General features: G+C 44.4%; 1 protein-coding gene across 1 annotated transcript in view; it reads right to left on the reverse strand.

Moving 5' to 3' along the window:
• T265_10841 (hypothetical protein) overlaps positions 1-13,536 on the reverse strand; it is a gene marked incomplete at both ends in the record, with an annotated part of 73,048 nt that overhangs the window by 29,436 nt on the left and 30,076 nt on the right. The window contains 7 exons of the mRNA XM_009177322.1: positions 818-961; positions 1,949-2,430; positions 2,776-2,974; positions 3,848-4,246; positions 4,756-5,024; positions 7,821-8,045; positions 11,737-11,972. Of these exons, the coding sequence (XP_009175586.1) occupies positions 818-961; positions 1,949-2,430; positions 2,776-2,974; positions 3,848-4,246; positions 4,756-5,024; positions 7,821-8,045; positions 11,737-11,972 (1,954 nt within the window). The remainder of the gene's footprint in view (positions 1-817; positions 962-1,948; positions 2,431-2,775; positions 2,975-3,847; positions 4,247-4,755; positions 5,025-7,820; positions 8,046-11,736; positions 11,973-13,536) is intronic.

Consider the following 13,536-nt stretch of genomic DNA (forward strand, 5'->3'; position numbering starts at 1 on the left):
TTACGAGTATTATGAGGAGAACCAGCTCCGAACATAACGGGACTACATGACTGTCAATGGAATAACCGTTTTTCATTGAGAGACAGATTCCATTGGTTGTTTTTCACGCGCCCTTGATAGATGAGTTGTAGTCTTAGCATCACTTTTGACCACTTGTATGCGACAGTGATGAACAGAGCACCTGGATCGCACGTTCATTGACTTTTTCTGGTTTGACCAAGCGCACCAAGCGATCAAGCGACTATCCAGACCGGGTTCACGGTAATAAGAAGGCATTATGGGACCGTGGTCCACAAAAATTATAAATTGCTACCAAAAACTGTCGGGGTTGTGAAACTCAAAAACAGAAAAACAGGCCCCTCCGAGGCTGGTCTTTATAGATGGCACAACCGCAGCAGAAGCTGAAAGGCATCGAGTCCGCTTTAGGTAGCTAGTTACCTACTGCCGGCTGAATGTGTATTACTTACAACAGCCAGACTTCCGTCAGAAGTGAAAAGGATGCCAGGATGACCAGGTATTTAAGACGTCTATCAAACAAATCCATCGAAGTGGAATGCGTCAGCCTCTATAAGCGAGTCTGCATGAATTTAGGCACTGAAGGCGATAGAAATGTTATCCTTTTGCCTGTCTCCATGCATGACATAACCGCGGTTCGTAAGAAAACAACCAAGTGGATTGATCCAGGGCTTCATAATTTATTTCTAATCCATCAGCGGGATGTCCACTAGAAACAAACCAATAACGATAAGGAAACCGTACCCGACTAGGTGTCGACATCATGCATACTACCTAGCACATTGGCGAAGCCTAGACTTACTGTGGTACGCAACCAATTAACCTCTTGAATGAGATGGTCGGTCGCTTCCTCAAAAGGTATGCCGTGTTCGTGAATATGCCGTAACAAAAGCGCGACCAGACGGAAGTACTGGTCCACATGAGCCACATGTTTTGGAACAAGAGTCTGCAAAGGAAGAGAGAAGAATTTCATCAGGTGATAACGATAGAAACAGTAACATAGTGGTTTTGGAAAAGGTTCACAAAAGAAGGTTCTAGTCATCTTCTAGATGGTTGGTCAATGATATCTCTCCAAATTAGCGCGTACGTGGGTAACGACACTGCATGCAACCATGATTGGATACCTAACAACTGCACATTTGTCTCAAGTGCATTATAAACTTGAGATTCGACAGAAGCTAGTTTAGATAATCGCAGTCCCGTGAGCTAACAAAGTACAAACTCAATTCAAATAAGATAACAGAAAAAAATGATTGAAATCCGGTGACCGTGCGAACTCAAACAACCTGTAGCGCTTGACAGGTTTAAAGATCCCAAAGCCCACATTGCTGTGACGTGCAGTATCAGCGGTTCTTTTCAACCGTGATGCCATTAGTGCACGATTGTTGTACACAGCAATTAGCTGTGATTACACTAGAACCCCGCGGTGTAAAACAAGTGGTTTAGCATGCATAGTAACTCGCTGAGAAAACCTCAGTAAATTCACTGAAAACCAACAAAAAACAAATCGATTAAGAGGGTAATGTAATGTAATGTAATGACTTGAGCACACACTTAGGAGTATCCATCAACATTTTCCTTGCTATTATCGAGGCAAATCAGCTCAAACACACACATAACTAAATACAGGCATCCGTCAAGTTATTAATCGATTCGTAATGATACATTCAGCAGTTTGCAGTGTAGTCAATCGCATACAGACTACACACGACCATCTTAACCTGGCTAATTTAACAAGAGTACAATGAATCCCAATACTTCTCGAGTACAAATAAGTGACGCAGACTACAGTCAAAATGGTTTAAAATTAATTCGCCTAGCACGTCAGACTTCGTAACCAATCAGTGGGTTTGGAAATGGGAAGTTCCTTGTCATAAAACCTTATGATATATTTTCCACATGTTCAGAAAGAAAATTACAAAATAAAACGTACCGAGTGGAAGCTAAAGAGCAGCCGGACTAGTTGAACGGCTGGGTTGACAGACCATTCAGCATCAGTGGAAGAACTCACAGGCACAGGGGGTAAAATGACGGACTGGTAGAGATTGAATACGGTAAGGTGGCGCAGTAATGGAGACCGAGAAAAGAGAAGTTCCTGGACAAACTGTGTCCAAGTGAGACTATCCGAAGAACCAGGTGCTGATAAGCCAACGATTGGTTTTGCCAATGGTGACTGAGGAAAGAAGGCAATGCAGTAGGGTACGCAACAGAGCGATTCAACGGCCAGCATCCCAACGGTGTCCCCAGTCCGAAAAGCCTGTAGGATCTGCTTAGTCAGGTCAGTTTCACTGTTGCGTTCGCTCGACCCAACGTTGGACCCAGAGGTGTTGGATAAAGAAAACGAAGAAGGCCGGCACTCTGAGCAGTTAACACCATCTAATGACGTCTGAGCAACTTTTGGAATGTCCCTCCGTTCTAATCAACGAAAAAAGGTGTTCGATAGACAAGAAAGCGAAACGATATAAGAGCAAAGTGAACCAGTTGGTTTCGAGAACTGCTGCGTGGGGCAACAGATGCAATAACCACACGAAGCCCTATAAGCGCATTAGTCCACCGACTGATAACACGATATCGCACTCATTTGTTAAATAGTGAACAATATTTGTTGACAAAAATAGCATTGCTTTTACTCATTGTTCTTTTTACGCAAAATGGGGAAAGGCGGTTACATTAACTAAAGCAACGGATATAACTTCATCAGTGGACAAACAGGAAGCCCAAGTGTAGGACATCTAAAGCAACAATTCAAGAAAGACTTACCAATGTTAGACTCGCGTACCGTACAATCAATACCAGATTCTTTCGTCTCAGCAATCGCAAAATTCTGAGAACATGCATCGTTCTGTAGTGGCGAGATGCAGGAATCGTTGGTGGACCATGGAAACGTATGGAGACTTATCGTCTCATCGCTGGATTTGGGATCCGGCAACCATCGTGTTTGCACCTCTGCTGTGGTTACCTTGTTGGGGTAAAAACAAAAAACACTGGCCTTGGATATGGACACAAAAAAAACATGTCCTCTGAATCGGCATCGCTAGTATAACTATTGACGGAGGACTTGGATAATTCGCCATCAAATGCACAATCTCTGTAGTTTGTGCAAAACTGAACATAAATTCTTCCTCACTGAACCGATTGTGATGCTACGTTTTACACGGAATCTATTCCCCCTGAACAAAACGCACACTACAAATGAGAGAAGCGAGCGGAGCGGATGTGAGTTAGAAAAACCACGTGTTGTGTCACTAAATGACTTGACAGGGTAAGCTCCCACGCGTCTGAGAGTCATAGTCAGTGATAATGTGCTCATTCGACTGCCTTCAAATGTCCCGAACTGTGTATTAAGGGAAGTTTCCAACTCTTACCCTGGATGTGTGCACAGCGCATCCTGAGGCTGCTCCCGTTCACACTGCTGCTACGTTAGTATAGGCTCACACCAGAGAACTCTACTTCAGTAGAGTAAAATAGCCACTACAATATTGTGACACACCGCAGCGGGCTGTGCGGTAGACCATCGGATGAGAAGACTTTCCACCGCTGAAGAACATGCGACTTAATTAGGATGACCTAATAAGTGATTGAGCAGGATGAGGCTTAGATCTACCCTTTTTAAACGGTGGTCGTCTGCAGTGACGTTGCCCTTTGCACAAACAAACAAGTTCGGATCAGCACATGGGTGTTCTCCCAAGAAACGCAGACTAGTGACAGGACAGAAATGATGTGCCGCTGTGAAAGCTTTATGAGAAGTATAGCACTAAGTGTAACGATGTGCAACGTTTCCACATTTGAGAGCAGAAATGTTGCTTCTACCGTAAACAAAGTTCAAATCAACTAGTGGGAGTCTTACCCCTGAATTCTTCGCCAAGTGTCCAACGAATTCTGCATGTCTGACTACATAGTATTCCCCAGTGAGTATTGGGTCATTTTGCTGGAGTGCTTTCTTTCGAGCCGCGCAGAATATCTGGAACCGCTTCGTGAAATGATCCTCGAAGTCTGCGTGAGAAGCATCCAACTGAATGGAAGAAGGTTGCTCAGAAGAGCGGGCTAAGCAGACCACAGTGAATGCGACGACAGTGAGCAACAAGTTCAGCATCCGGGTTAGCCAAATTTCTATTAGTCGCGAAACAGTTGACTGAACAGAGTCTGGGGAAACTGGCGAGGCATGTGTTTGGTTGAGCAAAGCCAAACAAGATAACAGAAGGGGAATGACACCAGCACGAAGCAGTTGCAGCTAACATGTGAAAAAGGTAGGGAATGAGAGAACAGTTAGGCGCAAAAAGCAATCGTATGAAGGACCGTGGATAACAACTGACTGCACCTTCCCACTAACCCAATATTAACATCAGCCAAGGACCTGTTGCCCTAATCAGGGAAAAACAGACCCTGCATTACCCCAGAAACGAACTACAGCAGTGATTCACAAAGCCAGTTATGCGCATCCTTTTGGAGCGCCAGAGAGACTAACTTGAAATAGAAGTTTGTTTGGAAATTGTTCACCTGGGTTTGGATAATGGTATCATTTTCCAGAGACAAGACACAATTTTGAAAGCGGAGTTGTATTTTTTACAGGGAATTAGATGAGAAAGATAACTGCATATGAACATATGTCCCAAAGACAATGTTCTAAATTAATGTATTGCACCAAGCTACAAACGAGTAAAAGAAATTCGTTCGCATCGCATATTAATCAAGAACGCAAAACGCAATGGCGTGGGCACAGCCAAGAGATGAACAACTCACGGTAAATTGGCTAGCGTCTCGCCAGACAGGAAGGTTCGTGAGGTCACCGAGAGACAGTCGTGTCAGTAGGTCTTGGTTAGCAGAGGCTAGATAATCTTGGTACTGTGTGACGGCCGGAGATGGTAAACAAAGGCTGTAGAGCAGCTGAAGAGTATAATACAGATCCACTAGATGGTCAAGACTGTCTACTGATGACTGTGTGGAAGAAGAGCCCATTGTGGACGTCAAAAGCTGACCGAGGTATGACCCCTTGAAAGCGGTATGATCGGCTTGTTAAAAGGAAAAACAGATAGGTAAGAAAAATGTCAATCGTTCCCTTCGATCTCCGATTACAGTTTTTAACTCTAGGGAAATCAATATTCAGCCTAGACCTCGGAGCACTTTTAGAGGCTGATGGTGATTGAAATTCTATCAAGGCCAGCCAGAGAAGTCATCGTACATGTATTCCTTCAGATCTTTTGCTGCAGATTCAACAGATGTGCCTAGATGACGTGGGAAAAATGGCTCTTTGATGCAATTGCATGAGCACATGTTTTGTAGAGGTCCCAGAACAGGAACAATCCATAAGAAAAGGCCAATGTGGTACCCTCTGGGAAAGACCCTGCTGGAATCCGACAAGTTTAGAGTTTTATTTGATTGAGGAATGATAGTTAGGTCAAGAAGTTAATTTTACAAGAATCGTGTCATATTTGTGTGTATTTCATATTATTTTCACCTTATTTGATCCCGCGTGAAGTATAATTCTCACCTAATTGGCACTGAACATGAAATACTATCTTGGATCTATATTACCTCTTTTGAAAACTGAACGGTTGATGCAGATGATGTGTTCTTAAAACCAGTCTGTTGTTACTTGCCCTTCAATGTGTCCATCTCCATTTGAGGTGTTTGATTAGACTATCTCCCATTTAGTAATACGTCTAAATTCCCTGACAAACCGATGCTGGCAAACGGGTTGGTTACCACAATCCTGATAGTCTGACGTAATTCAACAATGAGACGAGACGTTTCGGGCTCGTATCACATGTGCCAATGACAAGTACGGTCAACATTGCATGAAGCTAGCCAAAATAGTCGATATTTTGGCGTTTTCCGAGCTTCGGTTATCAGAACGATCGAAGTGCGTCTGTCAAGGACAGAGTCCACTCGATAACAAGTCTGAAATTAGAGTTTTTAGTCCAAACCCGAGCATGTATGATTTACTTGCTAATGGCTTCGAAAAGGCTTCCGGAGGTAGGACAATTCATGAGGCGTTAGCAGCTTTTAATTAATTGGTTACAATGACAAATTTTACGAGCTGATGACCAGTTTTCTAGGTCAGTTTTGGTACACACAACATGCAGGGGCACAAAGGTTCTGAAGAGCTAGAAAGTTACGCCAGTGAATGAAAGTGAAGATACAATTAAATGCCAGTAGAGTCCGCGAAAAAAAACACTGAAACGTTTCATTAAGAACGTAAATCAAGCGTCACAGAGGGCTTTAGAGATTATACAGTCCACTAGGACATTATAGCAATAACCATAAACATTTCGAAAACGCACGGGGCAAAGCATTGTATACAAACTAGGCAGAAGCATGACTCAGAAGTCGATTCTTGGCTCGCTGAGCAATTCGGTTATGTAGTATCCACAGTGAGGATGAATTCAGCTCAGCCCAAGAGTTACAGGGATGAAGATCGTGTTACAAGATCTAGTCTGGTCCAAGGACGAAAGCAGTCTCCCATTGGGATAAAGGACCGCCGGAAAGGCAAATGTTCGAGTGAAGTGGATCAAACTCAACACGACACGAGGAATTTTCAGCATTGTGATAGTGTAAGCTGGAAAGTCATTAGGTTTGCAAACGTCCTCAGAGTAGCGCGACCGGTATGCACGGCATGCCGGCCGGTCAATGTAATTCGTACTGTGTTACTAATAAACCGAAATTATTGAAGGTATACCTTAAAATACTAGATAACCTCCTGTGAATTATCACCATCCACCATTATTAGAGGCAGCAACATCAGTGTTGAAACTGATGTTCCACTGTCGTATAGCCACATTTAAAGCCTCACAGTGGAAAGAATAGGAAGGAGTAGGTGAAGAAGGGGATCTGGTACTGGCCTATCGCAAGCATTCTCCGGTGCCTACACCAACGAGCGCTTGGTCAGACAACCTGGAAAGTGACAGAACAAACACCACTAACGTCGACCGGCCACGATTTCTTGCAATGTATCCAGCCTAGCGGAAAGTGACAGAACAAACACCACTAACGTCCACCGGCCACGATTTCTTGCAACGTATCCAGGTGGAGTCACATGCACCTCATTCTGGAAGGCAGCAGCAACAGCCATACTATTCTTGATCTCTTTCAAACCCTTCTGCCAACTTGCTTGTTGTTCCATTGAGCAAACGTGGCTACCTGCATTGACCATCCGCACTCTTGAAATCAATGAACACCTAGATTGTGCGTCGCCCGTACACATGGCGTTGCGTTGCTCTAGGACCTGATGGAGTGTGATGTACGGACAAGGAAAAAATGCCGATCTAGTGCTGGAACCTGCAGACGAAGTGGTCAAATTGTGGTGGGGTACGGCAGAAGAGGAAAAACGTGGAAGTGAAAGAAGGGACGCATTTAGAAGTAGCATGTTCCCGCTTACTCGCTCTACTGTATGTAGCAAGTAAGGTGACCCGGCGATGGGGCCATGCGGCGTGGAAGCATAGTTGGTTTAAGTGTCATGGTTGCACACTGCTAGAGCTCCTACACCTAGATAAGAAGACGAGTAGAGTTGAAAAGCCTGATCACAAGGCACGGGTGTTTTGCGTAAAATGCAATTGTATATCAATTTCTATGGAACCAGTCGCCCTGTTCCGACCCGACCCCCAACCTGGAGGCAAGACTGTGTTGGTCAGACTTCCGATTACTGACCAATATGGTATGAAAAAACCTGTGTCACACGAACGCTAGACAATGGGTCAGGCAGGTACACAAACTGTCTCACCAGTCCCTTTGTGATGGTCTTGATGATGAGTCGCTAATAATTCACGGGAAGAAACCAAGGTAATCAAATCGGAAAACAGTTCACTCACCAGTCTGGACAGTAACCCAGTCTGTCAGTTCGGTTTTGAGATTATCTGCGTCTGGAATCGAAGCCGATGAGGCGTGCACATCTGAACGGATGCGCTCCATAAGCGATTTGGGAGCGGGCAAAGAAAGAAGCACCTCCATCACACCAGAGAAGAATGTCGGATTATTGACACGGACTGCCATTTTAGCAAGTTGGAGTAGAAATTTGCAGCGCTGTTCTGAGGTGACTGAAGATTGTGCGACGAGAGAAGCGTGTGTTAGTGTATGGTAACAAATATATTTATCACAAATAACTATGTTCCATCAAAACAGCAAATGAGCCACAAGAAACGCAACAAAAAAAACGATCAGAAATGAACAAGGAAATTCGCCTATTGTGCCATATCGGAAGATAGTTCTCACGCAAGACGATAACTGAACGCACTCAAGACCGGCTAAAGGCTAAAGCCATGGGCTCCTGCAAAGAGAAGCCACGGAGCAAAATACGAAACAACCGATCCTTGCATGGTTCGTTCTGAGAGAGAGGAAGCTCCTTCAAAATAATCACAGGTCTAGGTTTCAACGGACAAGGAAACCGCTATTGCTCGTAACAAAGTGAGATATGCGTGAGCCTACATGTGGTAACCAATAGCCCACAAAAAGAAATCTAAAGCTGATTGGTCTTGTTCATTGCAAAAAATGGCACAAAAAATAGGCTAGGTTGCAGAACATTCATACGAGGAGCCTCTTGAAGGGCTTCTGGCGGTACGGTGCATTTGATTACGTGTGAAAATGGTTGCTCCAAACTACTCATCAGTAGGCAAAGTCAACGATAACAAACTTGGAAGCATCGGCCAATAAGCCCCTAGGTTGCCCAAATGCCTCACTTTTGAGTGACCAGCAGCGATGCCATTCAAGTGATTAAATTACTTCGGTATATTCCTGTTTTAATTACATCCTAAGTTACAGCTGTATTCAAAAAAACAGTCAGTTCCCTTCAAACCCCACGTGTATCCAAAAAAAGATGGTGACGTCCTGGTGAACAGTCTGACTACACGAATGAGGACGATTTGAGAAAACAATATCAGTGGGGTGCAGCACCTCGGAGTCCTAGTAGTTAAAAGGGGCGTCACGTAGAAACCATCAAGACATCAGCCTGGTAGTCATTGCATCATTTTGCACAGATTGGCCGATTATCGGGAAACTCAGGGGAATCAAGCTAGGTTTCTCCCTAGCCGAGGATGTATCGATGTATCTTTACCTTGAGACAAATTATTGAAAAGCACCACACTTTCGAATGCTCTATGTTGTTCATTTCTCTGGATCAGAGAGTTGATTACGACTCTGTCAACCATCAGGAGCTTCGGCATTGTATGGGAACTTCTGCGGACACAGGAAACTTTCGAATGAGTTCACCACGTCCTTCTCTCACCTTTCCTCTTCCACTTTGTTATTGACGTGCTGCTTAAAATTTCTCTGACCTCCGGGATCTAAATGCGCCTGCCGTGTGAAGTGCTGCTACAGGACTAGGTGGAATCAAACGCAAATCTCATGCTTGCAGACGAGCCAATAGACATGGCATTTGTATGAGTGCCAGTGGACTGCTTGGAGGCGAGATTACTGCTCAAATCCGGAAGGATAAGGTAGCTTTTACCGATCTGCGACTCATATGGCGCCCGGATGACAGTTTGCCTGTGAGGGTTAGAAGACATTGTCATAGGACAGTGCCAACCATATTGCATAACGGGTTGGAAATGTGGATTCTAGGCGCACGGGATGTAAAAAGGTCTCCCGTGTTTGACCATCGACGCCTGCGAAGTATTGACGGAGTCGGGTGAGAACATGCGATTAGCAGTGCTGGGGTACACCAAGTGACTTTAGGTCAAAGGAGCTCTCTTGATGGGTGAGCTAATCACGCCTCGTACGTTGCATGAACTTCGTACGCCAGAGGACCATCTACCTGAAGTCTATGCTTTGGAAACGAAGTACGAAAGCACTATACAGTCGTATCGACAACTACCGCCTCCTTGGATGCGGAGCCACACCGAATCGGGCTCAACTCACCTAACGTTTAATGACACTGGCAAACATGGTTCAATCACGCAGTCAGTGGGGCTCGTGCATCAAAGCCTTCATTGCGTAGGTTCCCAGTTTACAGAAATAATTGATTACGACGTCGCCTGCAATACATGGTCAGGCTCTCCCAGTTTCTGGTGACCGACATCGTAGCAACGGGAACCAACGTACTTTTGGATCATGCTTCACAGCTGATAAACCGAACTATTGAATAGCAGACTATAATTACTTATTGTGGCACACTAAATAAAGATTCGACGTCAGATTTAGTATCTATGCCACGACGCGCTTTTCAGTCATATTTTGCATTGTTAACTAAACATGATTGTAATTTTTTGGTTACAGTGAGATCATCTATCTACCGTTCTGCAGCAATTCGGATTGACAGTACGACAGAGACTGCACGCAACACAGAACTGAAGTTTTGACGTTTCTAATCCATCGGCATTGTATGGGAACTTCTGCGGACACAGGAAACTTTCGAATGAGTTCACCACGTCCCTCTCTCACCTTTCCTCTTCCACTTTGTTATTGACGTGCTGCTTAAAATTTCTCTGACCTCCGGGATCTAAATGCGCCTGCCGTGTAAAGTGCTGCTACAGGACTAGGTGGAATCAAACGCAAATCTCATGCTTGCAGACGAGCCAATAGACATGGCATTTGTATGAGTGCCAGTGGACTGCTTGGAGGCGAGATTACTGCTCAAATCCGGAAGGATAAGGTAGCTTTTACCGATCTGCGACTCATATGGCGCCCGGATGACAGTTTGCCTGTGAGGGTTAGAAGACATTGTCATAGGACAGTGCCAACCATATTGCATAACGGGTTGGAAATGTGGATTCTAGGCGCACGGGATGTAAAAAGGTCTCCCGTGTTTGACCATCGACGCCTGCGAAGTATTGACGGAGTCGGGTGAGAACATGCGATTAGCAGTGCTGGGGTACACCAAGTGACTTTAGGTCAAAGGAGCTCTCTTGATGGGTGAGCTAATCACGCCTCGTACGTTGCATGAACTTCGTACGCCAGAGGACCATCTACCTGAAGTCTATGCTTTGGAAACGAAGTACGAAAGCACTATACAGTCGTATCGACAACTACCGCCTCCTTGGATGCGGAGCCACACCGAATCGGGCTCAACTCACCTAACGTTTAATGACACTGGCAAACATGGTTCAATCACGCAGTCAGTGGGGCTCGTGCATCAAAGCCTTCATTGCGTAGGTTCCCAGTTTACAGAAATAATTGATTACGACGTCGCCTGCAATACATGATCAGGCTCTCCCAGTTTCTGGTGACCGACATCGTAGCAACGGGAACCAACGTACTTTTGGATCATGCTTCACAGCTGATAAACCGAACTATTGAATAGCAGACTATAATTACTTATTGTGGCACACTAAATAAAGATTCGACGTCAGATTTAGTATCTATGCCACGACGCGCTTTTCAGTCATATTTTGCATTGTTAACTAAACACGATTGTAATTTTTTGGTTACAGTGAGATCATCTATCTACCGTTCTGCAGCAATTCGGATTGACAGTACGACAGAGACTGCACGCAACACAGAACTGAAGTTTTGACGTTTCTAATCCATGAGAAACATCTGAGGATCATAAATGCATTTCCAAGAAACTGTAGAGCACCTTACACAAAGGTTTCTTTTTTAAATTTAACCGTGAGAGAATGTTTGCAATCTTGTTTTGCGAACAACTCGAAATCTCGTGTTAAACCGTAATTTCATTGTTTGAAGCTGGCATGGTTGACTGGACAGATGGAATTTATCAGAATGGTCAACTATTGTCGAATGTGAGCAAATGCGAGGAGGAAAAAGGAACTCAATATGGGAGAAATAGAGCCCTACCCGGATCTAAGTCCTCATAACTGGATGGTGACGCGATAACACTGTCCAACTGTGGTTCGTTTTCACATTGAGTATCCTCGGAAAAAACAGCCGAATCCGTGCAGGAACGATGCAGAAAATCATCCGTCACAGGTTTGCTGGTATCAACCCGAGTTGTTACTTCCATATTCCGTTTCCTGTTGCGGAGATGGCTGAGCTCTGGGGTGCCCAGGACAATGTGAGCGACTAACTGTAGCCTATGACGAAACGAGATGATAAAGTGCTATGCTGGCCGAGGAGGTCGAAAAAGGAATCAATAAAACTGTTCGGACTAATAAACGCCCGCAAGGAACAATAGTAATATCCATTAAAACGGTTATTTCTGACGGTTACACCCCGATTTAAACACAATACACCGCTACTTTAGCTATGACGAATTTCCGATGGACAAACGTTTGACAACAAAAAACATCACCTATGAGCCTTAAGTGAAGGTTATGCCAGAAACTACTCATGAGAAAGTGGGATTTAATGTAACCTTGTCCGGCGTTCCGCACTCAAACGATTTGTCAACTACCAGTGAGGCGATGCATGACATTTGACAGACCAAGTGATGTTCTGATCTAACAAGTGCTAACCAAAACAAACGGGACAACGTCCCTCACGATATCTTCCGACGTGTGTATCCGCTAGGATGGGGTACTGTGAAAAGCATTCAGGAAAAGCCGCGAAGACGTTTTTTTCAAACCAGTTTGTTCAAATTGTCAAAACTCCCACTGTTGGGTGCATTCGTGACTCGCAGTACCAGCACCTTTTTATTTTTATTTTTTATTTTTTTATATCTGCATATTTCACTCGTCAGATACGCCAGTACAGTTGGATAGGCTAGCAGGAACGGATTTCCAACTTACAACCGAATCGTCCTTTTTAAATATCCTCCAAGGAAAGGTATTGTACACTAACTGCTGAATATGAGTGGAGATTGCACTCTATTCGCGATATTTTTATCTACATTCATGTATCACCCCTATCGTAGCTTGTCGCGTGCTTGCCATAACGGAGAACAGCAGTAGTAACAATGAATGCCAACATGGCCATCGATTCGTGTATGCGGTCCTTGAGGCTATATGAGATTGCTGTTCAGGGTCTCATGATATAATATCTACTAAATGTACGTCGATAAGTAACGTAAGAAACACTATTTCCTGTGCGTTCATGTTGACTGCGTCATCGCCCTCTGGGTGTGTATCGAACGGGTGATGCAAGGAAGCGATTGTGGAACGGATCAGCTTGTATGAAGAAAAAAAACTAGAAATCCGATGCCACAAGGCGACTGCTGACTGCACTGTCGAAACCACAGACTACGACAACTACGGCTCAAGCTGGTTTAGCAAAAACAATCGGTAAACAAGTTCGCCGGTAACTAAGAAGGAAGAAGCCTTTTCAGTTCCTTGAGTCCGTAGGGGAAACGAAACAAAATGCTGATTCAGTAACTGAACCCAATCACGGGCAAATTACTGAGAAGCGTTCAGCGACAGCACAAGAGTTTACGATTCATTGATATCTGACCATAGGCCATAAGTCAGGCGCTCGAGGATACTCACACAGGACTAAAGCAGACGTTTGTTGCTGCTGACCATGTGGCGCAAGCATGTCAACGGATTCCCAGGCAAGCAACCGTAGGAATTGGACTTGGGGGAATATACTGATTTAAAAAAATCGAAGTCATTCAGCCTTCTTCCAACTATTCAAGATGTATAACAAAAACACCCAGGAGCTAAATGAAAAAAGGGCTGAAGCCAGTCCAGCATCAGAACTCTA

The sequence above is a fragment of the Opisthorchis viverrini genome (genome assembly GCF_000715545.1).
Source record: "Opisthorchis viverrini unplaced genomic scaffold opera_v5_428, whole genome shotgun sequence".
Lineage (NCBI taxonomy): Eukaryota > Metazoa > Platyhelminthes > Trematoda > Opisthorchiida > Opisthorchiidae > Opisthorchis > Opisthorchis viverrini.